Source organism: Armigeres subalbatus, chromosome 2, assembly GCF_024139115.2.
Source record: "Armigeres subalbatus isolate Guangzhou_Male chromosome 2, GZ_Asu_2, whole genome shotgun sequence".
In the NCBI taxonomy this organism is placed as follows: Eukaryota; Metazoa; Arthropoda; class Insecta; order Diptera; family Culicidae; genus Armigeres; species Armigeres subalbatus.
Window position 1 is genome coordinate 23,782,949 of NC_085140.1, and position 26,377 is coordinate 23,809,325.

Sequence of the window (26,377 nt, forward strand, 5' to 3'; positions counted from 1 at the left end):
TTGAAGGCACCAAAACTCTACAACGTATACAGAGAGTGCTAGAGGTTTTGTCCAACGAATACAGCGGCCTGCCCCAGATGAAACCAAATTCCCAGGACGACGGAGGTTCTTCGTAGCTTAGTAGGGAAAGCTCTTGTCCAGCGTACTGGGTTCGTGGGATCAAACCCCATCGATCGAAGGGAGCGGTTATCCTCCAATACCTTTTCCGAACTAAATCATGTGATAGATTTAGTTCGAAAAAGGTATTGGTTGTGCATATGCATAGATCGAGTTTCAGACATAGTAATTAATTTTCATTCCTGGTGGTTTAATACCCAGGCAGTGTTAACTTTGAATAAACCAAAAAAATATTGGTAAAGTTTTAATACGTGTATAAATTTATATTGCAAGACTTTGTATTATATATAATATGCATAGCAATCAGTGAATTAAAACATATCAGATCATGTCCACCACAGCCAACACACAGGCTGTGTGGCAAACGATCAAAATAAAATTCAAAAGCAATTTACTTGATTGAAACAAAATTATGCAATATGTTAAGAATATACTTCTTAACTAAAATATTTACTTGTTCACACGACTCAAGTTCGAGACACTGAAGATGACCTTACTGTTGAGGTCAAAATACGTATCTGTCAAGGTACAATTAAGTGGTAGAATTGAATGGGATTGTACAAACTCGTCTTATGACAAGTGAAGACATTCCACTAAAAAGCTCAAAATAATTTTCTTATCAATTTTATATATTTAACTTGAAGGTTCAAAAGCTTTGAGGAATGAAGGCTTTTTTCTAAAAAAAACTCTTAGAAGACTTCTTCTACGCGGTTCGAAAACCTCCTTTAAAAAGCACGGTAACCTCATTTCGAGGCGCTTGGAATTCTTTCAGTCAACCAGTCAGTCAAGTGACTCCGAAGCCTATTTTCAAAAAGGGTCAGAAGGAGGCTCGGAAGCTCCATTTTCAAGATGATCGGAAGCCCCCTTTCAAAAAGCTAGGAAACTTTCTTTCAAGTGGCTCGGAATTCTTTCAAGATGCTTGGAAGTGTACTTTCAAACGGCTCAGCAACGTCCTTTCTAGATGATCAATACCTCCTTCCTAGCAAGAGGTTCGAAAAAACCCTTTCATGCGGCGCGGAAGCACCCTTTTAAGATTTTCGGAAACTTCCTTTCGAAGGGCTTGAAATTCTTCTTTCAGCCAGCCCCCTTTGAAGTGGTTCGGAAGCCTATTTTCAAGAGAGTCGGAAGCCTCCATCACGAGAGAGTTTGAAGCCCCCTTTAAAAAAGATAGAAACCCCTCATTCAAAAGGCTCAGATGCTCTTTTTTAAGAGGGTCACAAGCTTGAAACATATTTTCGAAAAACTGAAACATATTTTCGAAAAACTTTACATTTTTGAAGATGGAAGCAATTTTATATCATATTAACTACTGAGAAAAGTTATTTTGTTGCCTAACTGAGGGTTCTAGTGCAAATCTTGAGGACAGTATGCTAGCGTCGGTCCAAAATGTTGAGCAAACAAACATTGAAAGTTACATCAAAATTGAAACTTTTTGTATTTTGCAAATATTTTCATTATATAATACAAAAAAAATCCAGATTCACATAGTATGATGGTTTTATAAATATTTATAGGTACCAACTGATTTTGACCCTGATTTTAGTTAGTTATAGTTTTCTAGAAATCAAGGGGGTCGTTTTGGCCAGGTGGGGCGCATTATACAGTCTTACCCTATTGGTTTCGCAGATGACTAAATTATTATAGTTCGAGGAAAATATGAGAGAATATGATATAAAATATAATTTGAGACAGACTTCAATCTGCTCTCAACCTAACTATACGATGATGTGAACATAAATGGCTTAGCATGAACTCTCAAAAAACTATTATAATTCCATTTACATGTAGAACAGCAGTTCTCAACCTGGGGTACATGTACCCTTGGGGGTACCTTTGCTGGTCTCTGGGGGTACCTGAGACAAAAATGCGTAATGGCAGATGTTGTATTATATAATTGCAAAAAATCAGCCGATTCTGTTTTTACACGGATTTTTTTTACACTGTCGTGTAAAAAAAATCCCATACAAAATTTTTGCAAAGTTGCTCCATTTTCCATGATTTGTCGAGAAATCATAAAACTTTTTTTACACGGATTTTCAAATTTTGAACTGAAAACTTTTACGACTTTTATTCTTTTTTCAGTTTATTTCGTTCAATAGACGTTACTACAGATATGTATAACAGTTTTTTTTTGTGTTGAACACATTTGTTGTCCTGAATAAAGAGCACATTTCATTTGAAGTTAGGGATTTGGTGAGATTTTACAATCGCTGTTTAAAGCCCAAGGTTCTATTACGCCCATTAAGAAAAAGTTCATCAATTGATTTAGAGAAAATTGATTTTCAAACACAACATAACATGTTGACGAAATCATAATTTCTATTTCGTAATTGGCCAGAGCTAGTTCTATGATGTTTGGGACAGATTCTATAACATGCATCACGTTCTTATGGCCAAAAGGAAACAGAACTACCGACGAGGTTTCTTGTGACAAACTCGGCGTCCATTTTGGAGTGCAGTGCGAGTTTTCTTTGAAATTGAAACATCGCCATATTTGACAGTTTTCAAAAAGTTCATAGTAGCCCCTGAGTTCATAGAGGCCGTAAACTAAATAATTACGTACAGGCCTACCCAACTTTTTAAGGCGTACAAAATTAATATTTTTTGTTTAATTTCGTTTTCTTTCTATACAGTAGGTCTTTTGGTTAAAAATTGAGTAGGTATTGTTGAAAGTATTAATTTTGTTTTAATAGCTTCAATGTTGTAAAACAAAAGTTCGACTAAGTTCAAGTAATCAAGATGTTTGGTGTATCTACTAGAAAAGCTATTCATTCACCTATTCAGGATCATTCAGCTCGACCATTGATTTTCCTTTATCTGGTAAAGAGAGTGCGATTTCCTTTCTAAGAGAATAAAATCTTTCAAGCATAGTACCATGGCTAAGTCAACGAACTTCCCGCTAATACAGCAAATCTACGTATTCTGTTTGCATGTCTGTCAACATCATTTGGAATTGGTGGTGGTTGAGTTCCCTCGCATTGATAAAGTTGATCGTCGATCGTCTAAACTTCGTTTTCTTACATATTTTTTGGTGAATATTACAATAAGGACTGTTCAGTTTATAAAGAGGACACGTTGTATTGTAGATGTTTTTTAAACTATCAATCTTTTTAGAAATCTGTTTTGTTCCGATGAATATATTATCTGACCTTCTAGATATGAAATCCAATTATCAACGAAAAAATTCTAACTCAGAAAGGTGAGATATTTATAACAATCTCAATTTGATGGATTTTCAACAGCTAGAACCGTTTATATTCCGTTTAACTGTCAATTAAGCTTATAAAAAATGTGTTGGGAAACTTATGCTTACGCGAAGTTTGAGAAACTTTGACAATAGGCGCCATTTTGTTGGATTTAAACTGTTTTACTTCCTTTCAAAAATTACAGTTGATTTACAGTGCATTATAAGATATGATAAAGCAAACTCTATCAAAATTGACCAATCTGTCTTTTTTATATGGTCATGTGAAAGTGTCCTCTCAATAAACTGAACAGTCCTTATATAGGAAAATGCAATCATACAGCTGGTCATGTTTCTCCCAGAGCAGAGGTTCCCAAACTGTGGGTCGCGACCCCCAGGGGGGTCGTGGGTTGTTCAGTGGTGGGTCGCGAAAGACAAATCTTAATTCATAATTGTGTTACTATTTTGTTCCACAAATCTATTCCATATTTTGAATTAGGATCTAACTAATGATTGGATGATTAAAGAACAACAAACCTGACGAGGTCAACGGCCTTTTTTGTTATACGATATTTGGGCAAGTAGAAAGAAGTCCTATACAATCCAAATGTAAGCCCCGAACCCAATCCAAAACCAATCCTAATCCAATTCGAATCCAAACTAAATCAAATCCAAATTTATTTAAAATCCAATCCAATTCTAATTTTAATCCAAATCTAATTCAAATCCAATCCTAATCAAATCGAAATCCAATTCAAATCTAATCTGAATAAATTTTAAATCCAATCCAATCCAACCCAAATTCAATTCAAATTCCATCCAAATCCAATCCACATCCAATCCAAAAAATTGACGAATTTTTGACAATACAATGATGGGATATAAAGCAATTTATTATATGTAGAAATTTTACGCCGTTTTACGCCAATCGTTTAATGGTTTTAAAGACTGAGATAGCCAAAATTTCTACATAAAAACTATTTCCAGTCGTTTCCAATACCATAGCAATTTATTATAGTTTGTCCAATCTAACCTAACGCGAACTCATTTTTAACTAATTTCACAAAATCAATGCATTTGGTACCTGGTGGGTCGCAAGCAATATGGGATTCTGCTAGGTGGGTCGCATATCCGAAAGATTGGGAACCTCTGTCCCAGAGTATATTATATAGAGTTGCGCAAAGAGGATCTTCTTACATTTATTCTGAATGATGCTCTTGTTATTATGTTATTATTATTAACTATTATTAATTATTATTATCAACTTTCATTTTTGTTCAACCCTTCAAGTGACTTCACGGGAGTGTTCACTTCTAAAGCTTTTTAATTCGATAACCAAGTCACCCACAGAGTGCAAACAAGTGAGTTACTCCTTTCTTAAAAAAAATATCATAATGACAAAGTTCTTCCCGTCATTGCCGGTGCCATGGACATCAGATGCAGTGTTGTGCTGAATCATTGTCAGACGATAATGATTGCAATTTTCATGTGAAAACTTTTCACGTGAAAACAGTAGGCGAGTTGTCGCCGGCGACAACTTCTCAAATTTTGTACTCAAACGATAATAAACACAGAATTTTCATTCAAACATTAATCTTTACTAATATCAGCTAATTGTCAACAGTCCCGTTATATCTTCTATTTGGCGTTATGGTTTCATGGTAGTAAGGAAAAAGAGTTCAAAATGTAACGGTAAATGCTTGAAATCAAGATACGATTTTCAAACGATTCTTAATCGCTGGCGAGTTTTTATCACTTGATAATTTAAAAGTAAGATCGCGGGTGAGTTGGATCATCCTCGATTTTTTGAAAATTTGATTTTTCCCAACCCTGATCAGATGTAAGGCCAGTTTTTAAATGAGAATCCAAACTCCTTCATACAGGTCATAACAATTTCCTCAAGTCTTTCCGGTAGTCGTTCCACTCATTGGAATCAAAGCTTCCAATTACTCTGTGATTTGAAGACGATCTATAATTCCCCTTGATAAGATAGCTACCTGTACCATATTTTTCACATCAGCATTTTTATCGCTTGTGGGAATATAGAATCTGAGGCAAGAGTCTTGTTCACATAGCGTAATTTTCAAATCTTCCGCGAGAACTTTTAATTTTCACCGTGTTCCGTAACAAACTAATGCTACTGAAGGAGGCTTTTCCTTAGGGCAGACGATGTGAAAAACAGCCGATATGTATTATGCACGAGTAAAGAGAGCTTCAATAATTCACTCTTCCACAAATAATGTTAATCAATATTATAAATTTAGATGCTGGGTCATTAGGCCGAAGGCCGTTAGGCCGAATGGTCATTAGGCCGAACGGTCATTAGGAAGATGTAAGAAGGGAGAAGGAAGAAGGGATAAGGTGAAGAAAGAACTTCTCTTTTTCACTTTTTGCTTCTTTTTGCTAATTCGGCCTAATGGCCAATCGGCCTAATGACCATTCAGCCTACTGACCTTCGGCCAAATGGCCTGACACCATAAATTTATACTATCTTATCCTTATCTTTGAAACTTTTCCAACTTTTTTTAATGATCCAAGATAAATCGTATAATGCTTGATCTCGTAATGTCGTTAAAATTCCTTCAAATAATATCAAACATAATATTTTCTCAACACTGAAACAGTTTTCGAACAAATCAAGCAAACCGGTTTTCTTTTGGTCAAGGTGAATAAAATTTCTCTTGCTTATTTTCAAGGAAAACGCGATGTTTACAGCAACCTTCAGTTTCTTAAAGCTAGTCAATTCTCACTCAATGCTTTAAATCCTAAGATTCTCAATTCTCAAAAGTTTTTCAAAAATTTCTATATTTTTTCTCAAACACTGACACCTAACATTGTCCATAACAAGTTCGAAATCCTTGCAGAGTTTTTAAAGTTCTATTATTTTCCCTTGGCATTATATTATATCGGAGCTTTATTGTTATTTTTGCATTGTTAGCACGATGAAACTGCCCAGTCGAGCAAACTTTCAGAACCAAACTGGGAATCAAACTCAGCCTCCTTCATCATGGTCTTGCATCAGAAGACTAAAAGTTTCAGGAACTGTTTTATTTTTCGAAAACACCGGACATTTTTATTTTTTACCCTTTCTGTGGGAGTATCCTAAATTTCACTTTGTTTTCGTAACGCATCCGTGTTATAATTAAAGTTGAAGTTAACTCACTTTAATATAAAAATTATGATTGTTATATAAATTATCTATATATATAAAAACCAATCTATGTATGTATGTTCGCTAACTACTTCTGAACCACTTGGCCGAATCCACCCAAATTTGGTACACACGTTCTCTATCCTCAGGGAAGTTAACAAAGGGGTGGGAGGGTCATTTAGGAAAGGGGAGGGTTTTGTTTAGAAAACGAACAATTATGTGTAACTTTCATCTCCCAGGACCGATTTCAACCAAATTTTGTACACATATTCACTATAAGGAAACAATCATATGAGAGATTTTGGGAAAGGGGAGGGGTCTGGAGGGAGGGTATTGTTCAGAAAACGGGTAATTTAGAGTAAATTCTGAACCCTGCACCGATTTCAACCAAATTTGATACACACATTCTCTACCCTAAAGAAAAAGATAACAAAGGGGTGGGGCGGTCATTGTAAAAAAGGAGGGTATGGGGGAGGGTTGTCTTTATAAAACGAGCAATTCAGTGTTACTCCCAACTTCCAGTACCCATATCAACCAAATATTGTACACATATTCACTAAGAGAAGTCGATCACATGGAAGTGTAATTTGGGAAAAGAGGAGGGTCTGGGGAGGGGTATTGTTCAGAAAACAGGCAATTCAGTGTTTCTTTTGAACCCCTGGACCGCTTTCATCCAAATTTGGTACACACATTCTCTATCCTAAGGAGAAAATAACAAAGGGTGGGATGGTCATTGGAAAAAAGGGGAGGGTATAGGGGGAGGTGTTGTCTTTGGAAAACGAGCAATTCAGTGTAACACCCAACTCCCAGGGCCGATTTCAGCCAAATTTGGTGCACACATTTTCTATCCTAAGGAGAAGATAACAAAGAAGGTGGGAGGTCATTTTGGAAAAAGGGAAGTTATGGGGAAGGGGTTGTCTTTAAAAATGAGCAATTCAGTGTAACTCCCAGGATAAATTTCAACCAGATTTGGTACACTTATTCTCTATTTTTGGAAGATGTTTATTGAAAAGGTGGAAGGGCCAAACAAAGATATAAAAATATATTGATACAAAGGTTCAATTCTATGACCGGTAGATCTACCTCTGTGGGTTTCGTGCTACAGCATTGGACATTTTAATTCTATAATTTACTTTTCAGTCCCTAGCAAAGCCGGATACATATAGCTATTAGCTATCTATATATCTCGGATACTTATTCAACGTATGTGACGTATGTGATTTTGTAAACAAAAATTTAAACGTTGATTTCTGCAATCTGATAGCACTCCCACGCAAACTATCGCCACATACAGGTAGGGAAGGTTTCGGCTACATGTTCGTTGTGTTGGTTTGCGTGGGAGTGTCATCATATTTGACAAATCGACGTATGCATCTTTGTTTACAAAATCACATACGTCGTTTTGAATAAGTTGCCGAGATATATAAAACTCAATGTTTGTATGTTTGTGTGTATGCTCCAGCCTAACTTCTGAACCCATTATTGTATTGTTTAGTTATCGATCAATTCAACCATTCATCGAAATCATGGTTTGCCCAACGTGAAAAGCAATGATTAATGTGTTTCCTTCTGGATGGTGAATGTGATCCCTTCTTTAAAATAGACGTTTGCCGGAATAAGGCATCGGTGGATGTTTTCCTTCTTTAGAAATAGACGTTTGCCCGGAATATGGCGATTATGGGTTTGCTCCCTTCTTCAAAATCAGTCAATGTTTTCAAATGAAATCTGCCTTCTTTTGATCAAATGATGAAGTATCGATAAGAAAACGCAATTATCCTGTTGACCAATTGGTTTATTCATTTTCCGATTGTGAAAAAAAAACTGCGAATCAAACTGGCAATTCCGAGCAAGGCCGGGTACATAAAGCTAGTTAATATATAAATTCAATCAAATTGAATGGATAGGTTTGATACAAGCCCAGTGAAAATCGATTACCAACTTCTGAATTTGAGCTCACCAGTAAATTAAAAAAACTAGGGGGTACCTCAAGCTGTGCCAAGGTCTGAAGGGTACCATTCAAGAAAAAGTTTGAGAACCGCTGATGTAGAAGAAGTATTAGAGTTCCAGATATATATTTAGAGGGCATTAGATTCTAAAAACGAAATATCTGGGAGTATTTTTAGATAGCCAACTAAATTGAAACTTTCATTGAGACCAGATAGTCAGTAAAGCTACGAATGCTTTATTGATATTTAAAGAACCATTGACAATAAATAAGGCCTCAAACCTAAAATGATTCTTTGGATCTCTGCATCTATATTAAGACTTCGTTTCATATATGCATCGCTAGTCTGATTGCCAAAAACAAAAGTTAAATATATTCAGAAGATTCGATTTTAGGAACGGCTACGCAGTCTTGAAGATTGAAACAAGATGTATATTTGTCCGACGTTTCGACACGGGGATGGACGCAAGACTGCGTAGCCGTTCTTAAAATCGAATTAAAAATATACAGTCGATTTCTCAATAATATATTCAGAAGAAATTAGAAAAACTTCAGGAGAATTGCTACTGTAACCATCACATTGATGGGAATGATGGGAATCAGAGGATCCTAGGATTCAACCAGGCTCAGTAATATCGAGAAGGCTATCTGATCTGAAGTAAATTAATTGCACAGTATGATACAGTTCTTATTTTTGCTTGTCCGGTGAAATACGTTAGGTGCGCGTACGCGTCGTTCAGAATAATTTGTTGCTTACCAAGGCGAGTTCCATTAGAATTCTTTCCCAACTACATAATATACATAATATATCCCTTCCAGTGCGCTTATGGAGATGCAGAGGATTCCTCGGCTCTTTTATCAATGAGTGTTGAACTAATTTTCACCCCCAATCCTAATTGACTGTGAGGACGTGGTTTAGAATTTAAGAAACTTCAAAGCATGTACAGTGAGAAACGCTTTCTAGTCCCAGGAAAACTATTCATTTGATGAGCAGTGCGTATTTGTTGTTTCTCGACCAACCACGACTAGCAACTACGATGTGTACAGTCAATCAATGATTTCCTTCAAAAGATGATAATCGTCCCCAAAACATTTACAGTGCGCATATGCAGATCGAGTTTCCAAACCAAGTTTCAAAAACTGTAACCAACTCTATGAAAATGACGGGAGCACAACATTTTTCATTTAGTATTTATAAGGGCTGGAACCATTAGGTACCTATTATAAAACATTTAATTGAAAATAAGGAAATGTTCAACAACAGACGGAGAGTAGAAATGTTCGAGTTATCGTGCTGTTATAATGACTTGATTTTAGTGATGCTGATTAATTTCTTTTTCATGAATTTTAAAACATTTCTTAATAGATTCTACGTGATTTTTTCAATTTTTCATCCCCTTCACCACCTGAAGTGCATTTTTTTTAGAATATTCGAGACGTCACATTTACAATATTATATTTTTATTTCCAACACCTAACATAATATGTTCTGTCACTTACTAATAGGATGCTCGGTTTTATGTTATAGATGATAATCTAGCAAAGCGTATTTCACAGTCAAGCTAATGGCGAAGTTATGAGTTAACGACAATCGTGATTTTAAACCATATGACAAATCCAAAAAATATATCTCGAACGTCCGACGAGTTCCGCCAATGATGTTTTTCGTTTGGATACTTATTTGTTGAATAAGGTTCAAACTACAAAAAAAGCTTGAAGAAAATCACTTTATTCAACGAACAAATTCCAAAGAACTGCGGAATTATATTCAAAACAAAAAATGTCCTGGCTTTTGGATAAACTTCCCAGATTTGTCAATATGGCTTTCGTAGTGAAATTTCGTGATTAACACCAATATGAAATGTGGGAGATTTCGTTGCTGTACAAAACATCAAGGAGATTTCAATGAGTGCGGGATTTCACATATGGGAGACAGCAAAAAACAAACGGGCGCAGAATATCCTGTCACCAAAAACCAAAAGCATTGGCACCTAACACCAAAAAACAGAGCACAGATGCATTGCGTGTAGGAGGTTGAAATGCGGTTCGCTTACCACAAGTACTGGTCAATGGTTGATGTCTGTTCAATCTAAGATCGGGTATGCTTCGCTTTATATGAGACATCATTCCTATGATCGGAATAGGCGTGTAATGTTTGAGTTGATTTGTTTATGATTGTATGGAAGAATGTTCTAACGATGCGAAGTAGGAGTTTCCATCAAATGAATTATGTTTTCCGCTTCATTGTATTGCACACTGATGGAAACTCCGAAGTGAAAGCGAACGAATTTATGAAACTTGAATAACATACAGTAAATTTCGTTTGATCTTACCTGATATAGAAAACTTTCGATCGTCATCGAAGTTAGTGCTTATTTGTCCCGAACTTCTATCATTTGGAATATCACATTTGGTCTGACTCGGTCTATGATGATGTACCGTGTTTCTAAAATGCAATAAAGTTTCACGTTAGAAAGGACGGTTTTATTAATTTAAAATCATTTGCATTTGGACTTACATCCTCCTAACATAGGATCGTGTATCGCTATCTCTATCTTGGGACCCGAGTCGCATATGTCGATGCCTTAACTCTATTCCCGCTTGCTCCTCCTGTTTTCGTATACGATTGTTGACGGGAAAAGAATTCGCGACAAAAAAAGAACAGAACAAACGTAGAGGAAAAATAATTGTGTTCAGCAACAATTTGCAGGGCGGTGTTGCGTTAGGCGACTATAGAAGTGCTAGTAAACGAAAACATTGAACTCATATCGAAACGATAAAAACTGGAAACTGGACCACACACAAATAACATAGATTTAATTTTAGGATGCCATAGCAAAACATGTTACAGGTAACTTCCTATGCAACTAAGGCAACTATGAAAAATACGTGCCATATGCAAATTCTGAATTCTACTGTAGAAGAAAAAAAACTAAAATATTTATTATCTCAGTTTCTCACGAGATAATTTCCAACTCGAAAATTTTCTAGAATGCACCGGGAATCGAACCTAGCCACTCTCAGCATGGTCTAGCTTTGTAGCCGCGCAATTATCCGCTGCGCCAAGGAGGGCCGCTAGTTTTTGAATTATATGTTTTCCTAATTTCTTTTTATGTTAATTTCTTAGTTTCCTAATTCATAGGAACCTCAATTTCTTGATTCCTTGATTCCTCACAACAGCCTTATTGACCATCAAGCCCAATCAGCTCTACGTGTTATTTTTTTTACAATTCTTACAATTCCGCTTGCCTAATTTATCTAGTTAATTGATAAATCTATAGTTCAAACATATCCAATTAGAGTCTCCACCGCCTTTTTTCAGTCAATCAATTTTTATTATTTCAATTGATTTACTGGTTACCAGATGCAACAAATATGCATATATTTAAAATGCAAATACAAAACATTTGCAAAAAAAGTGAATCTTGAATTTGCAATTGTGTTTTCCATCTATATGTTGCTATATGGCTTAAGATTGTAGCCTTTCATGCACGAAACAAGATTTTATTTTTCAGTTAAACTTAATAACTATAAAACGCAGTTCTATTTTGATTTGCTTGATTGGCACAATCACTAATCTATCAGAAATTGCATCTAAAGCCTGTCCACGTTAAATTTCGGACACTGAGCAATGTCCAATTGATTTGTTGCCATTTCATCACTTTGACAAGAATGAAAATATGCTCAAAGAATCACATAAAGCGGAGAGATTCAGCTGTTATATAAATTAATCATCTCAGTGGTTTGTGAAAATTTTAAAAAATAGCATTAGATGATTGGTGTCCGAAATTTAACGTGGACAGGCTTTACAATGATATAGAACGAAAAAAAACTCTTGAGAAATAAATGCAAAAAATCAACAAGTTAATACAAAAGAGACGAAGCACTACACAATTGGATGATATTCTTAGATCACCAAACGAAACCAGAAACAACTAAATGTGTGAATTGACTCTATGAAAAGGGTAGCAGTAAAAAGTTCTGAAATATAGACTCACATCTCTCATATTATACGTAATTTCCAAACTATTTACAAAACTATCATAAAATTCCGGAAATAAATCTAACACGTCTAATAAGTCATCTCTATGAATCTTATGTAGATCACAATAAGTTAGTGCTTTAACATTACTGTTTGATTTTCCCAGCGTCGTGTGGGTGCAGGGATTTTCGCCGAAAATATCATCCTTGCCTGGGGGAGTCCGGAGAAGAAGCAATGAATTGAGATAACTCGAAAACAATAACTCACACGCCTTACCTAATATCGCCATGACTACGTCGTCTTTTAATATCTCTATCGAGCCACGCGCTATAAAATATAGGTACGTGAGGACGTCCCCTTTGTGCACCAGCGTGTCACCGGGAGGGGCGTGTGTGGTTTTAAACTTTAACGAAAGTGCTCTGGGGAAAGATGGTTATGAGATTAGTTACTGTAACAAAATCGATAGCTACGCTGAAACTTTTTCGTCAAGTTCCATTGCTTGATACTTCACCTTAGGCAGCCAGGGCTGGCCGCCTCGAAGGCGGAGCAATTGTTGAGCAGGTTCCGGTTGAGATGCAAGCAGATATCCGCCTGCAGGCACTCGGGAAACCCTTTCAGCACCGAGTTCATATCGATGCCGTTGGTGTACGTCCAGGCGTGCTGAAAGTACTCCTCCAGTCGCTGCCTCAGTGGGTTGGGTATCTTCGGGAAGAGAGCAAGGGGAATATACATTACATAATTTCTTATATGGAAGTGAGTTCACGCCTGCAACGGAACCGAAGCAACAGCTTATAGGAAAATTTTATTTGACCGTGGCAATTGGCGCCACGTTGCCACAGTACATAGCTGCATATTACGAGCATGTTCAAACGGATAATTTACCTGATGAAACCGAATGAACTCCCGGACACGCAACATCTGTGTGTGATATCGTGCCGTGCCGGAGTATAACCGTTGAATGATGGCCGAAACGTTACCGAAGATGCTGGCGTACATGAGGGCTGCAGATGGGGTCGGATTAGATACGGTTTCGATGCGATGCGAAGTTGAATCAAGTTGATGGATATTGCACAGAAAAAAAAGAAACAAGTTAAAATTTATTCGAAATCAAGTCGGGCTTAGGAAAGGCTGCGATTGACAGTGATACCAGTTTGATTGATGGACGTTCGTACGGTCTAGTTCAAGGTAGTCAGTGACGCAGATAGGATCGAGTTCAGTTCAAATTTCATTTCACTTATATAGACCCCATTCGATTTTGGCAACACGTTCGGAACATTTTTGTTGCCAAAATCGATTTTTTCTCATTATACTTCACATTTCTTCACTTATTGTGACACTAGACACTCTGTGACGATTTTCTACACTAACCTGTTTTTTCACGCGGATTTTGAAACTTAAGCTCTCTTTATTTACGTTTGTATGATACGCGAAAAGTATCGAAGACGTTTAAATAAACTGTACTTTCTTCGCAACTTATGATAATTGTATGATATTTTGATTTTTTAGAGCGCTTTGAAGGTTGCAAGGCCCGTGAACTAATGACGTAAGGGCTAACGGAGAAAGGAGGAGGTCCGTTATTTTCTCACGCTTCATATAAATAAAAACAGTTTTCAAATGAAAAAATCTTGCATAGTGAGACGGTGAACTGAAAAACCCAGGAACATCCCTCGTTCCATGAAGGTAGAAACGACGATGATTTGTTGGTATTTAATAAAATTTAATACAATCTACAACTATAGCGTTGTGAGAGAATAATAATCCTAATATTTTATACTAAAGACTAGTTGACCCGGCAGACGTTGTCCTGCACAGTAGGCGAGAATGTGCGTTCCGAACTGCCCATGCAAAGTTCGCATAGGAATCACAATTTTAGTTATTTACGGTTTGCTCAACTTTACTCGTAATTTTCGCATTAGGAAATATCATATAAACCCGTCGGAAACTATAACGAATGTTTCTGCTGAAGAAATGAAAAAAATCCAACCAGCCGTTTTCGAGTTATGCGGATACGAACACAGACCATTTCATTTTTATATATAAGAGAAGATATGCGGTTCCGCAAAGCGCCATATACGACTGAGCCTACTAAATAAAAAACTAGTTTAAGGTGACTCGGGGAGGCACTACATACCGTGTTATTTTTCCTATCTTTTGTCACTTTCTAGCATTGTCACCTCGTAGCTTTGGAGCGGCGTATTTCGGTTTTCAGTTGTTTGATGTAACTGTAAATGTATCAGCATGTAGATTGCAAGTAAGCACACGCCGGTGATACTTTTTCAAAATCATATTTGTTGTAGAAAAAAAATTAAGCATTCAATGATGTAATGATGACGATTTGATGATTGTTCGTGCTGAATAATAGCGTTGACAATTTTATTTCATCGCCGATGTTTCGATCCACACACTTTGACTTTCGTTGATGATTGGGTTCTTACTATATATTTTTTACCAGGATCTCAGCAAAATGTTGTTCGCACAGCCGTGCCCCAGCAAACATGTTTTTTGCCGAGATTTCTGTCAAAATTGCTGAAAATCAGCAAATATTTTGCCGGGAATCAGCTAACAAAGGCCATTTTTGCTGAAATATCAGTTTTTTATTTTACTGGCGCACGGCTGTGCGGATTTTTGCCGAGCTGCAGAAATAAAAACTAAGTGTGCAGGTCTCGACAACTGCCAGTCGCGACATCCGGAAATGGGAAAAAATCGATCACAATTTGTGTGCAGTTGGACGAAAGTTATGAACCAATAACAACAGTGTGCTGACAATCGACCACCTTCTTCTACTTTGATTACTTTGACTTTCGTTGATGATTATTTTTTCCCACATAAACCGTGAAAAAATCTCGCTTAACTTTTCAAAAGGACCTAAGTAACATTTTTTTCATGAATTAATTTGAATAGCGCAATCAACAGAAAAACATGAAAGCTATTGATTGCAGTATTCAAATTAATTCATGAAAAAAAATTTACTTAGGTCCTTTTGAAAAGTTAAGCGAGAAATCATTTATAATTATATCAAATAAAGAAGTCAACAGAGTACCCGTCTAAAGTTTCAAATATTGGTCTTGAAGTAGTTCGAGGGTGAAAATAGACTACTATTGCTATTGACCTCAGAATTGCAAAAACGGCAGTTGGTATGCTACAGAACAATTTCACAGAACATTGCATGATGATTAAATAAACTTTTATATAATTTTCGGCTGAATTATTAGGAGCTGATTTGTGTATTTTTGGGTTTTTTGATCGAATCGCATCAGCCGAAACCCATATAAAAGTTCATTTAATCATCATACAATGTTCTGTTAAATTGTTCTGTATCATACCAACTGCCGTTTTTGCAATTCTGAGGTCAATCGAGCAATCGGAACCAATTTCCAGATCGAATGAGTGACGGAGGTGTATTTTCCTATACATTTTGGCTGAAATCCTCATACAAACTTCAAATCAAATGCGCCAGCTTATGCAACAAGCGATTGAGCTGTAATTTTCAGAGATTGATTTGGTACTTTGCGTGGACGCGGCGTGCACGCAGCTTGAAAACACGCTACGTGGGCATCGGCCCAAAGTAAGAGTAAGAGTAAGCACGGAAATGTCCTCTCCTATGAGCTCCACGGCGGTACTTCATAGGTTCCAAAATGGAAAATGTGGTCACTTATTCATTTCGGTATAAAAACGGAAATGTCCTCTCATACGGGTTCCCCGGGGGCACCTTACATGTACCAGGAGTGGCCAATGTGGTCAATTATCGATTTCAAGCGCATAACCATCTGTTTGGTGGAAAATCATGACAAAAGAGCCGACGCACGGCATATTTTGGTGCTAAAACGGAAATTTCCCCTCCTGAGGGTTCCCCGGGGGCACCTTGGATGTACCAGGAGTGGCCAATGTGGTCACTTATCGATTTCAAGCGCATAACCATCTGTTTGGTTGTAAATCATGACAAAAGATTCGACGTACGGCTTATTTTGGTGCTAAAACGGAAATGTCCCCTCCTGCGGGTTCACCGGGAGCACCTTGCATGTACCAGGAGTGGCTAATGTGGTCTTTTATCGATTTCAAGCGCATTATCATCTATTTTGTGGAAAATCATGACGACAGAGCCGCCGCTCGGTATATTTTGGTGCTAAAACGGAAATGTCGCCTCCTGCAGGTTCCCCGGGGGCACCTTTCATATACCAGGAGTGGCCAATGTGGTCTTTTATCAATTTCGAGCGCATTATCATCCATTTTGTGGAAAATCATGACGACAGAGCCGCCGCACGGTATATTTTGGTGCTAAAACGGAAATGTCCCCTCCTGCGGGTTCCCCGGGGGCACCTTGCATGTACCAGGAGTGGCCACTTTCGTCGGAAGCCCTCTCATGGACCATACATTACCGTTTAAAGAGAATATATGAAGAATTATCGATCGAAAGGGATATATGGAGCGATTTTTATGCTCCCGTTATATGACCGACAAGGTCCCGTGGAAGTCGTTTCCCGGTGGCCATTGTCTCCAAAACCAGCATATCACCACATAGCCACAAAATTGATGAGTTTATCTTTCGAACGGTATATAAACTTTGTAATTCGGTTATAATTTGCCTGTTTTATAAGCATTTATATTTCTGGGTCAATAACATCTTATTCGTAACTTTTTTTGTGGGGCCGCACCTTAAAATACTTTTTTCATATCAGATGCTTCATTTCCACAAAATATTAGAAGTCAAGAAATTTCAGAACGATCAGATTATCAGGTAAAAAGTTATTCTACTTTGAAGTTTCGTTTTGGGTCATATTGACCCCAACATCTTACTAAGGTTAAATAAATAAATGAAATAAATAAAATTTGAAAACATTTAAAAAAATGTGAGATGCGAGCATTGGAATCTGAATTCCTTTTACCTTCATTCTTCCTTCCTCTTCTTTCTTCTACTTTAATCCTTTTTTCTATTTCTCATCTTCTCCCTTTTTTCTTCTTTCTTCTCTTCGCTTTCTTCTTAGGGACCGTACACTAATTACGTAAGCATTTTTTCTGGGGTTTTCAACCCCCCTCCCCCCATGTAAGGTTTTTGCCAAACAATTTGTTTTTATTTATATGGAACGTAAGAAAATGGCAAACCACTTTCTTCTTTCCTCTTGCTTCTTCCTTGTTTCTTGTTATTTCTCCAATCTCTTCACTTTTTCCTCTTTCCTTTTCCTTCTTCCAGCTTCTTCATTCAGTATTCCTTCTTTCTTGTTGCTTCTTTTTTATTTTATTTTCCTGATTCCTACTCCTTTCTTTTGTACGTCTCTTTTTCTAACTTTCTTTTTCCTTCTTGCGTCTTCAATCTTTCTTTTTTCATCCCACTTCTTCTTTTCTCCTTCTTCCTTACTTATTCTTTCTTCTGCTTTCTTCCTTTCACTCAACACTTCCCAACGTTTCTTCCCTTCAAATTATCATCTCAAACTCCTCACATCTCGCTCTTGTTTTTCTTACTGCTCATTTCCTACTTCCTACTTCTCACCTATCACATCTCACTTTTCATCACTTACTTCTCATTTCTTATTTCTCACTATTCACTTCTCAGTTCACACTCTTAATAAGGAAACGTATTTCAACTTTTCGGCCAAATGGCCTTCGAAAAAATGGCGTGCGACCAAATAGCCCTTTCGGCCAAATGGCCCTTCCGGCCAAATGACCGTAAGTCGATTCCGTGGACGCTAAGGCAAAATATGTGATTACTCCCGCAGAAGAACACATTTGCTTGAAATAAGGCAAGGAACCGTTATGGTAAGGAGCTAAGAGCTTTTGTACATTCATACGTTGTATGCCCTCTTAAAGGGGTCCTTTCCCAAACATCCCATTTTTCTCCCATCCATATTTCTTTTCTTTTTGTTCACTTCCTTTTCCCTCAGGTGCGTGATGAGGAAGGCTGTGAAGGCGTTGGCACAAATATCCCAAATTGAGGTGAACGTGCCTCTGGGGCCGACGTTCTGGTACCTGATGTGAACTCTCACCAGATACGCCACTGACAGTCGCCTATTATAGCACTCCCCTATTCTTAAACGGAAGGTCATACTTACATCCGACCAACATGACGCATATCGTGAAAATCTTCTCGGCGTCCGTATTCGGCGCCACGTTCCCAAATCCCACCGACGTCAGCGAGGTAAAGGTGAAGTACAGCGCGGTCACGTATCGTGACTTGAAAGTTTCCCATGGTGCAATTCGTTCGTCAATCGGCGTTCAACCGAGGAGGGGGAGGAGCATGGAACGAGAGCAAGAAAAATCGATTCATGAAAACTATTTGTTGCACGAAAGCATGAATATTTATGAGCGTCTGGATGTGAGCGGAGTACGACGGCGTGTCAAAAGTGTTTACTGCTTTTCCTGAGTAGGTACTCGACTGGTTTCATTACCACTGGGATACTATCGCGCTTGATTGAGGAATCGGGCACACGTGTGATGAAAAAGAAAAATACGAGCTTGTGCGGCGATTCCCCATCGCTCCTAATGGCATCTAAGCAGGCTTACCTTTATCGACGGACCTCCACCGGTGTTGTTGGCATAGTAATACTCCTGGGTGGCCTCGGCTAACGCGTCCAGCCAGCCTACTTTGTTCTTCATAAACGGACGTTCGGCGTTGCCTATCGCATACCTGTTTTTTTGTCATGCAAGTTTTAAGAATTGTGCAAGGATACAAAGAATGAGCGAGGGAAAAGTTGAGATGATATATTAGTTACAGTTACATTTGGTCATATTATAGTTTTCTATTGTTATGTATCTGAGGGAAAGAATGACGGCGTAGAGGCAGAGATTCACTGAGTGCATGAGAATACTTTACTGCCCATGAGTGCATAGTTGACGCAAGAGCTGTTGTACATTCGGATGTATTTCGAATGGTTTTGGAATAAACATCCATTATTTAAAGCATTTGAGCATTTAGACACTTGAGGTTGGAAACATGTGACATATCAATGTTTCAGCGAATGAAATAATATCGTAAGTAAGGTGTAAATACACTGAAATTTGAAATGTCTTTACGTCACTTATGCCACTATGTGCAGTTAACTTGGTTTATGTTTGCTTTTCAGACCATCGGAGGCCATGTGCATTTATAGTGAAATGTAAAGTGCTTGTAGTGTGTTTGACTTACGGCTTTCCACTATAAGCGAGAAGGATTTTTATAATCTTCCATTAGTGGAAGTATTGTGTAGCATTATTTTCATTGGAAGGCATAGACGAAAATTGCCATACATCATCGAGTGCTAAATAATGCCGAAATAATACTTTTTTTTAAACTTTATTGGCATTTCATGTTACTTACTTATTCTTATTTTTTTTTGTCAATAACCAACTATCCATTTAGGAACACTGCTCATTTAAATTCAAATGGTATATCGAATTAGAATCAACATCACATTCAAATTAAATGGAAGAATAGGTTTCTTTGTTATAAATTTTGTTTTTCGTATTGAAATCGATTCCAAAGAAATCGATCTCATGGCTTTGTTATCGACAAGCTGCACGCCTACGCTATTTGCTCGTATTTTTCATTTTTATTATTTGCTCAATTTGTTTTAGGTCTGTCCTCTACGTGATCTGAAATATATGTGTTAGAGAAACAGTTCATCGGAATTTAAATTCAACGTGTAAAGCTCTGATGAAATCTTGCATGAATTAGCACGAACAAAAGGCAAGCAATCAATGAATGGGAAGCAATTTACATTGAAGATTTAAAGTATAGAATTTACCTTTTCGGGAATCGTTGGAACTACTTAAACCTACAACTACATTACTCATCCTTCCCTGCCCGAAGGATGACAATGTTGCCATGAAGTTAACCTCAGACAACTTCCTCTGCATTTTTTTCTCTTAGATTCAGAGTAGCAGAAGATCTCATGGCGCGCCATTGTGCAACGTGATGGACACCGTTCGAATTAGTCACTCGACCTCGTGGCAGGTAAATGACAGCTCACACATGGGGATCAGAGGGGTGGGATGATATCCGTTCAAAAGAGTTGCGTTTCTGTATTCGCTCACAACCTTTCTTCTGAAGGGATATCTTTTATATCATTTGCGGGTGACTAAACGTGTATGATTGTGAAAATGGATTACCATAATCGTTGTTTTTTCAGATATATTTCTGTTCCAAAGGAGTGTGAAATGTTAAAGCAATGCCACGCAATTTGAATTCCCGCGTTACGATTTGTTTTTTTTTATCAAATGGTGAAATCTAAGAAAAATATTTAAAGATATTTTCAAAAGAGATAAATTATATAACCGAACAGTTCTGCTGTTGTCAAATCTGTAATATTTCGCAGAAATATGAGATTTATTTTAAATATATAAACATTAACTTAAGTAAGACATGATTTTCTAAGCAATTATGTTTTCTGACAGTTTTCAGAAGATGAACTAATTTCCTTTTTATATCATTTATTATCATGAGTTATGAAACCGAGACCCAGATCTACGCTCAAGCATTCTGTAGAAAAAATAACTGAATTCTTATTAGGATATTTATTGAATATAGGTACATACGAAGATTTTTTTTTCACTTCAGAAGAAAATTATTACGATGCGACTTGAAAACATAAAAATGCATAAAAATATTTAACAAGAGCAAGTCTCGAAAATATATACCCTTTGGATCCACAGTCGGACACTCTAAAATCGTTCAAGGAGACCCAAACGTAGAAGGGTCAGCAAACCCCGCAAATGCAAGGAAGGTGAGAGACTACACTCTAACTTTCATCTGCTCAGTGACTACAATACTGTAGTAGTAGTAAAACATTTTTTTACAATTGGTTCAATTACCGTTACTCAGTATGGAGTTGTTTTGTTGATTTTTCTAGGTGAATTTTTTAAATTTTTCACCGAAAAAAAAACATCGCACGGAAATTTAACTCAATTTCTGTCAAAGGTGTACCGAAGCAGGCAAATCTGCCAAGTTCGCCAGAACTTCGCCCAATAAAAAATATCGGCGGATGTGGCACAAAGAGTCTCAAATTTTTATAAAACTTTTTCCACAAGAATTTTTGAATATGTGATATAGATATGAAAAATTGCACATACACTCCCGGCCAAAAGTTTGGGTTCATCCTCGAAAAATATAGGCAAAAGTGTTTGGCAGTATTTTCGCATCCGACATCTTACATCCGATTTCGGGTATTGTTAGCTCAATACAAAGAATATGAGTAGATCTTGCATCGTAGGTATTTTAAACTAACAAATTTCTTTTTTTTTTGTGCTAAAATATTACATTTAGATAGGGGGATTGACGGCTTTGGCAGGTTTTGTTCTATTATTGTCAGAGGGGTTTTTGTTGATTTTATGAAATTCGACCACACTATTCTTTGATATGCAAAGAATGTTTAGGCCAAATTTGAGCATAATTGGTTATAGAAAACCCCCTGACAATAATAGAACAAAACCTGCCAAAGCCGTCATTTCCCCTACACATTTTTCTTATATTTATGTTGTAAAAATATGTGGATTTTTTTCAAAATATAGCCCACAAAATTTCGAAATAAAAAGTGGAACGGAACCCAATTTTAATCATCTTTGATATTCATTGATGAAACTTCGGCGAAAAAAATCTTATTTTATTTTTAAAAATCAAAATGTTCACCCAAGTGCATGGTATGCATAGGCCTAAAGGTTGGGTTCATCTACTATAGGGTAAACCGGTCGTAAGTTTGGGTTCACTATCCGGATATGTGATTTAATTAGAATATAGAGAATTCCTTTTCCAAAGTTTGGAGAATTTCTTTTTGGAAATTCAGAGAATTTCTTTTCCGAAATTCGTAGAATTCCTTTTCCAAAATTTGGAGAATTTGTTTTCCGAGATTTGGAAAATTTCTGATCCGTATTTCAAAGAACTTCTTTTCCGGGAAACTTCTTCTCCAAGAAATTTATTTTTTGAAATTTGGGGAATTTCCATTCGGAAATACGGAGAGTATCTTCTTCGAAATTTGGAAAATTCCTTTTCCAAAATTCTAAAAATTCCTTTTCCAAAATTCGGAAAATTTCTTTTCCGAAATTCTTCTGAGAATTTCTATCCCATTTTTTTTGAAAATCCGTTAATTTCTATTCCGAGATTAAAATCTTTTCGAAATTTGGAGAATTTCCTTCTCAAATTTTGAAGAATTTTTCTTTCCGAAATTCGGATTTATTCTCCGAAATCCATAGATTGGAATAATTTAATTTCTGAAATCAGGATATTTTCTTCAGCAGTATTTCTGAATTTCATGTTTTTTCTATCGACATTTTGAGAATTTTTCAAAAATTCGGCGAATTTCTTGTAAAGAGTTTGAAGAATCTTCTTTTCCAAAAATCAGAGAGTTTATTTCTCAAACTTCGAAGAATTACTTTTCCAAGATTAGAAACTTTTTTCTTGAGATTCGAAGAGTATCTTCTGCGGAACTCGGAGAATTTATTTTCCAAAAATCAAATAATTTCTTTTTCGAAATTCCAAGATTTTTTTATAGCAATATAAAATTTCTTTTTTAACGTTATAAAAATTTCTGTTTTGAAATTTTCGGAAATCTCAAAATCTGAACTTGTTTTGCCATATTTCTTCTCGAAACTTAAAGAATTTATTTCCCAAAATTCGAAAACAAATTTCTCCAAAATAAGGAATTTCTTTTCCGAAAATCTGAGATTTAAATAAGAAGAATTCCTCCCAGATTTTTTTTCTGAAATTCCGTGAACCAGAGATTCAAAGAATTTTTTTTTCTTAAAATTTCAGAAATTTGGAGGCATTTTTTTCTACTCAAAAATTCGATGTTTCAGATTTCGGAGAATTTGTATTCCGCAAATCGAAGATTTTTTTTCGAAATTCGGAGAGTATTATAATAATGTTTGTAGATATGTTTCATCAATTTTTCTGGAAAATAACAACTAAGTTTTTTTTCTGTGTTTCCAAACACCAAGAAATTTGAAAAATCCTAATTTAAGAATGAAGTAACGTACGAATAAAAAGATATGGGAACGAAAGAAGTTTTCCACGATTTTTTTTTCACTTTCAAGAAATACATTTGGAAATGCTGGAAATAGGGTAAAGGATGTATTTTGGACCACTCTTACGGGGGCTCTTATTTTGGACCACCAAAAGGAATTTGCTCTCAGTGGTCCAAAATATGAGCCGTCGTACTTGTGGTCCAAAATACCTCCCTTACTATACGATGCCTAGCCTCGTGAGATATTTCCGAAGAGAATTTTTTAAGCTATAATCATTGAAATTTTAAAAGTGTACATTTTTTTGTTCCTGAAATATGAACAAATTGGCGAAGCATGACATTTCTTTTGAAAACTCATATCTCAAAAAAAAAGCATTGTAGAAACAAAAACATTTACAAATTTATTATTAACTCCATAAGTTCCATAAGTTTACCATAAGTAAGTGTGGACCGTATAATTCTGGAGCAGGTCAACGAATTCCAAGAGTCCTTTTACTTGGTATTCATTGATTACAAAAAAAAGCGATAAGAAACTTTGTTTTTTTTTACTTTTTTTTGTTCTTGCGTTATGATTTTTCAAATTGTATCTTGGAAAAGTTTTTCAGAACAATAGACTATCCAGATTTTGTTTTTTTTTGTGAAAAAAATTCATGAGAATCTGAGAAGTTTCGATCTGAGAACGGAACCATTTCGAATAAATTCTGCCCAAGTAACATTTTAGATAGATTAGAAAATGGTCTTGAATATCAATATTAACTATTTAAAACTGCTACAAGATTAGTATAAAACCTGTATGTTACTTGGGCATTGTTGAAAAAAAAAATTTGCAATTGTTATGAGTTTTGGCATTCATTTCTGTATAAATTTATTCCAAAAAATTTCTAACAATTTCAATTTTCAACGATCATTGCTCAATAGACATTCGTTTATCTGGAGAACGAATAAATTTATTAGAAGGGTTCGAATAAATTGTAACCTAAAAGTTATCTAACGTTCGGTTCGGAATTTACGTATATTGCTGTCTTGTGACTACTAGTTTGGCATTGAAAACTGTCGAGTGCTCTACTGTACATTGAATTGTTTAGCAAGGCTTGGCGAGAATTTCATCTGAAGCAATTGAAACATGAATGATTTTTGTGACAAACGATCAAGCTTTCCCGAAAAATTGTTCTCACATGAAGAATATGAGCTGTATCTCCGTATTCGAATATACCGTTAAAAAGATGAATTAGAACAAAATGCAATCGAAATCATCGTCACCGAAACGTTATCACCCAATGCTAAATGCACTGTAGCTGCACAAGCAGGTGGCAGTAGTGACCATCTACAAAATATTGAATCCACCGTTAAAAAGATGATTGATGGAACATGTGTAGAATGAGACGTCTGTTTCTCTGTGTGTATACCTTTCGACAGTTATGTACTATCCAACATGTTTAGGAAAAGAACAAAGGGAACGATGCTACTTTTTTTCTGTCGTTTATAACCTCTTTAATTTTGAGAAACTAGAATAGTTTGTTTGTGTTTATAGAAAAAAATATTGAGGATTTTTCAAATAACATCAAAAATAATCACAAAGGCGGGAATTATGACCAACTCGAAACCTGACAACCTGGAATTTCAACCAGAACAGAACCGTTTTTGGACTCTAGTTGAATTATGCATTTTAAAAGATTAATATTTTTCTTAAAGTTCAAGAATTATTGAAAATTCTTTAAAATTCCGAAATCTCTCAGAGATCTTCAAATTCAAAGCAATTTTATTTGTCTTTCCATAATTAAATTATCCAAAACCAAGATACAAATCTCAAATGAAAAAGTGCAAAAAATGTTAGTTCCACCGAAAAACCGCGAATAAATTTGGAAACTGAGTTGATAAAATTATACGAACGACTACCAGAAAGTTCCATAGCCTTTCTTCACATTTGGTTTCAAATGTATTTCCATATATCTGAAGGAACATATTTCAACGAATTCTCAACGAAAATACCTCAAGCAATGCCAATGCCAGAAGGGGTACAACACAATAAAAAGGCTGATAACCGCTGCACTAATCGATTCGTCTCGGGATTCTCTAAGAGTTGGTGAATTTGACGGGGAAAGTTGAAAAGTTATCAAAATTCAACGTTTTCATGAGTTTTGAAGAAAGCCATTAAGCTCGACCTGAAATCGATCGAGAATGCGACGCTGCAATCAACTAAATAATTGACAGTTTGACAAAGAGAAAACACAACTCGAACGAGATCGGGCAGGTTCGTCATGTCATAAAAAAATATTTATTTCAGAAGACGATCGGTATCGTGAGTGCTATGAATATAGATGGCAAAGTAGTAACTCAAGATACCATTTATTCAGTAGTAACAATTTTTGTGATAGCAACCAATTTTAGAAGTAGTAAAAAAGAGATACAGCTTTTCGTTAGTTCTTCAGACTATAGCCAATACGGAACGGGCATATTTATTTAACTCCCAAGTGCCACTCCACACTCTATTCGTTTGATCCGTTGTGAGCAACGTGGCGGTGACTTTCGAGCGTGAAAAGCGCCCAATAGATAACCAGCTAGTTCAGAAACTAACTAATAGTTCAGAAATTTATTATCAACAGTGGAACGTAGACCAACGTTCTCGTGAAAACTCGTAGATAAAAGTTTTACACAATTCTACGATGGAAAGAGGAAGGGCTTGGGTTCAGAAGTTTTTAGCTACTCAGCCAGCCGTGCCTTCGACGTCTTGTTCCACTAATAAAATTGTATGGTGGAAACAATGTTATGTCCTAGGAGGTGCACGCTACTTGAGAGATTAATAATAGCAGGAGTAAACCTTTTTTTTTAAATCAATATGGTGAAGGGCATCTATAGTAAAGAATCTTCAAATTAAATATTTTCACCGGCAAAAGCATTCGCTTTGCGTAGTAGCGTGTTTGTAAAAACTCAAAATGGATGCCTTATGCCATATACATTTATTTTTCTGCAAGGAATAATACGGCAGCTGGTATTGGTGAATAAAAAATGTAGCAACTGATATCTATTTTCTATTTTTCGGTTCAAATTATAATTACACTGATATTACTAATTC

The 26,377-nt window shown here is 36.3% G+C and overlaps 1 protein-coding gene across 7 annotated transcripts in view; it reads right to left on the reverse strand.

Moving 5' to 3' along the window:
* Positions 1 to 26,377, reverse strand: part of LOC134218252 (potassium voltage-gated channel subfamily H member 6) — a 531,314-nt gene that overhangs the window by 7,551 nt on the left and 497,386 nt on the right. For 6 of the 7 annotated variants that reach the window (XM_062697177.1, XM_062697175.1, XM_062697178.1 and 3 more), the window contains 9 exons: positions 18,875 to 18,998; positions 18,424 to 18,544; positions 13,262 to 13,380; positions 12,891 to 13,081; positions 12,656 to 12,798; positions 12,396 to 12,589; positions 10,916 to 11,007; positions 10,731 to 10,843; positions 10,452 to 10,526 (listed from right to left, as the gene is read on the reverse strand). In XM_062697177.1, coding sequence (XP_062553161.1) covers positions 10,452 to 10,526; positions 10,731 to 10,843; positions 10,916 to 11,007; positions 12,396 to 12,589; positions 12,656 to 12,798; positions 12,891 to 13,081; positions 13,262 to 13,380; positions 18,424 to 18,544; positions 18,875 to 18,998 — 1,172 coding nt within the window. The remainder of the gene's footprint in view (positions 1 to 10,451; positions 10,527 to 10,730; positions 10,844 to 10,915; positions 11,008 to 12,395; positions 12,590 to 12,655; positions 12,799 to 12,890; positions 13,082 to 13,261; positions 13,381 to 18,423; positions 18,545 to 18,874; positions 18,999 to 26,377) is intronic. The other variant, XM_062697179.1, reaches the window with a different exon arrangement.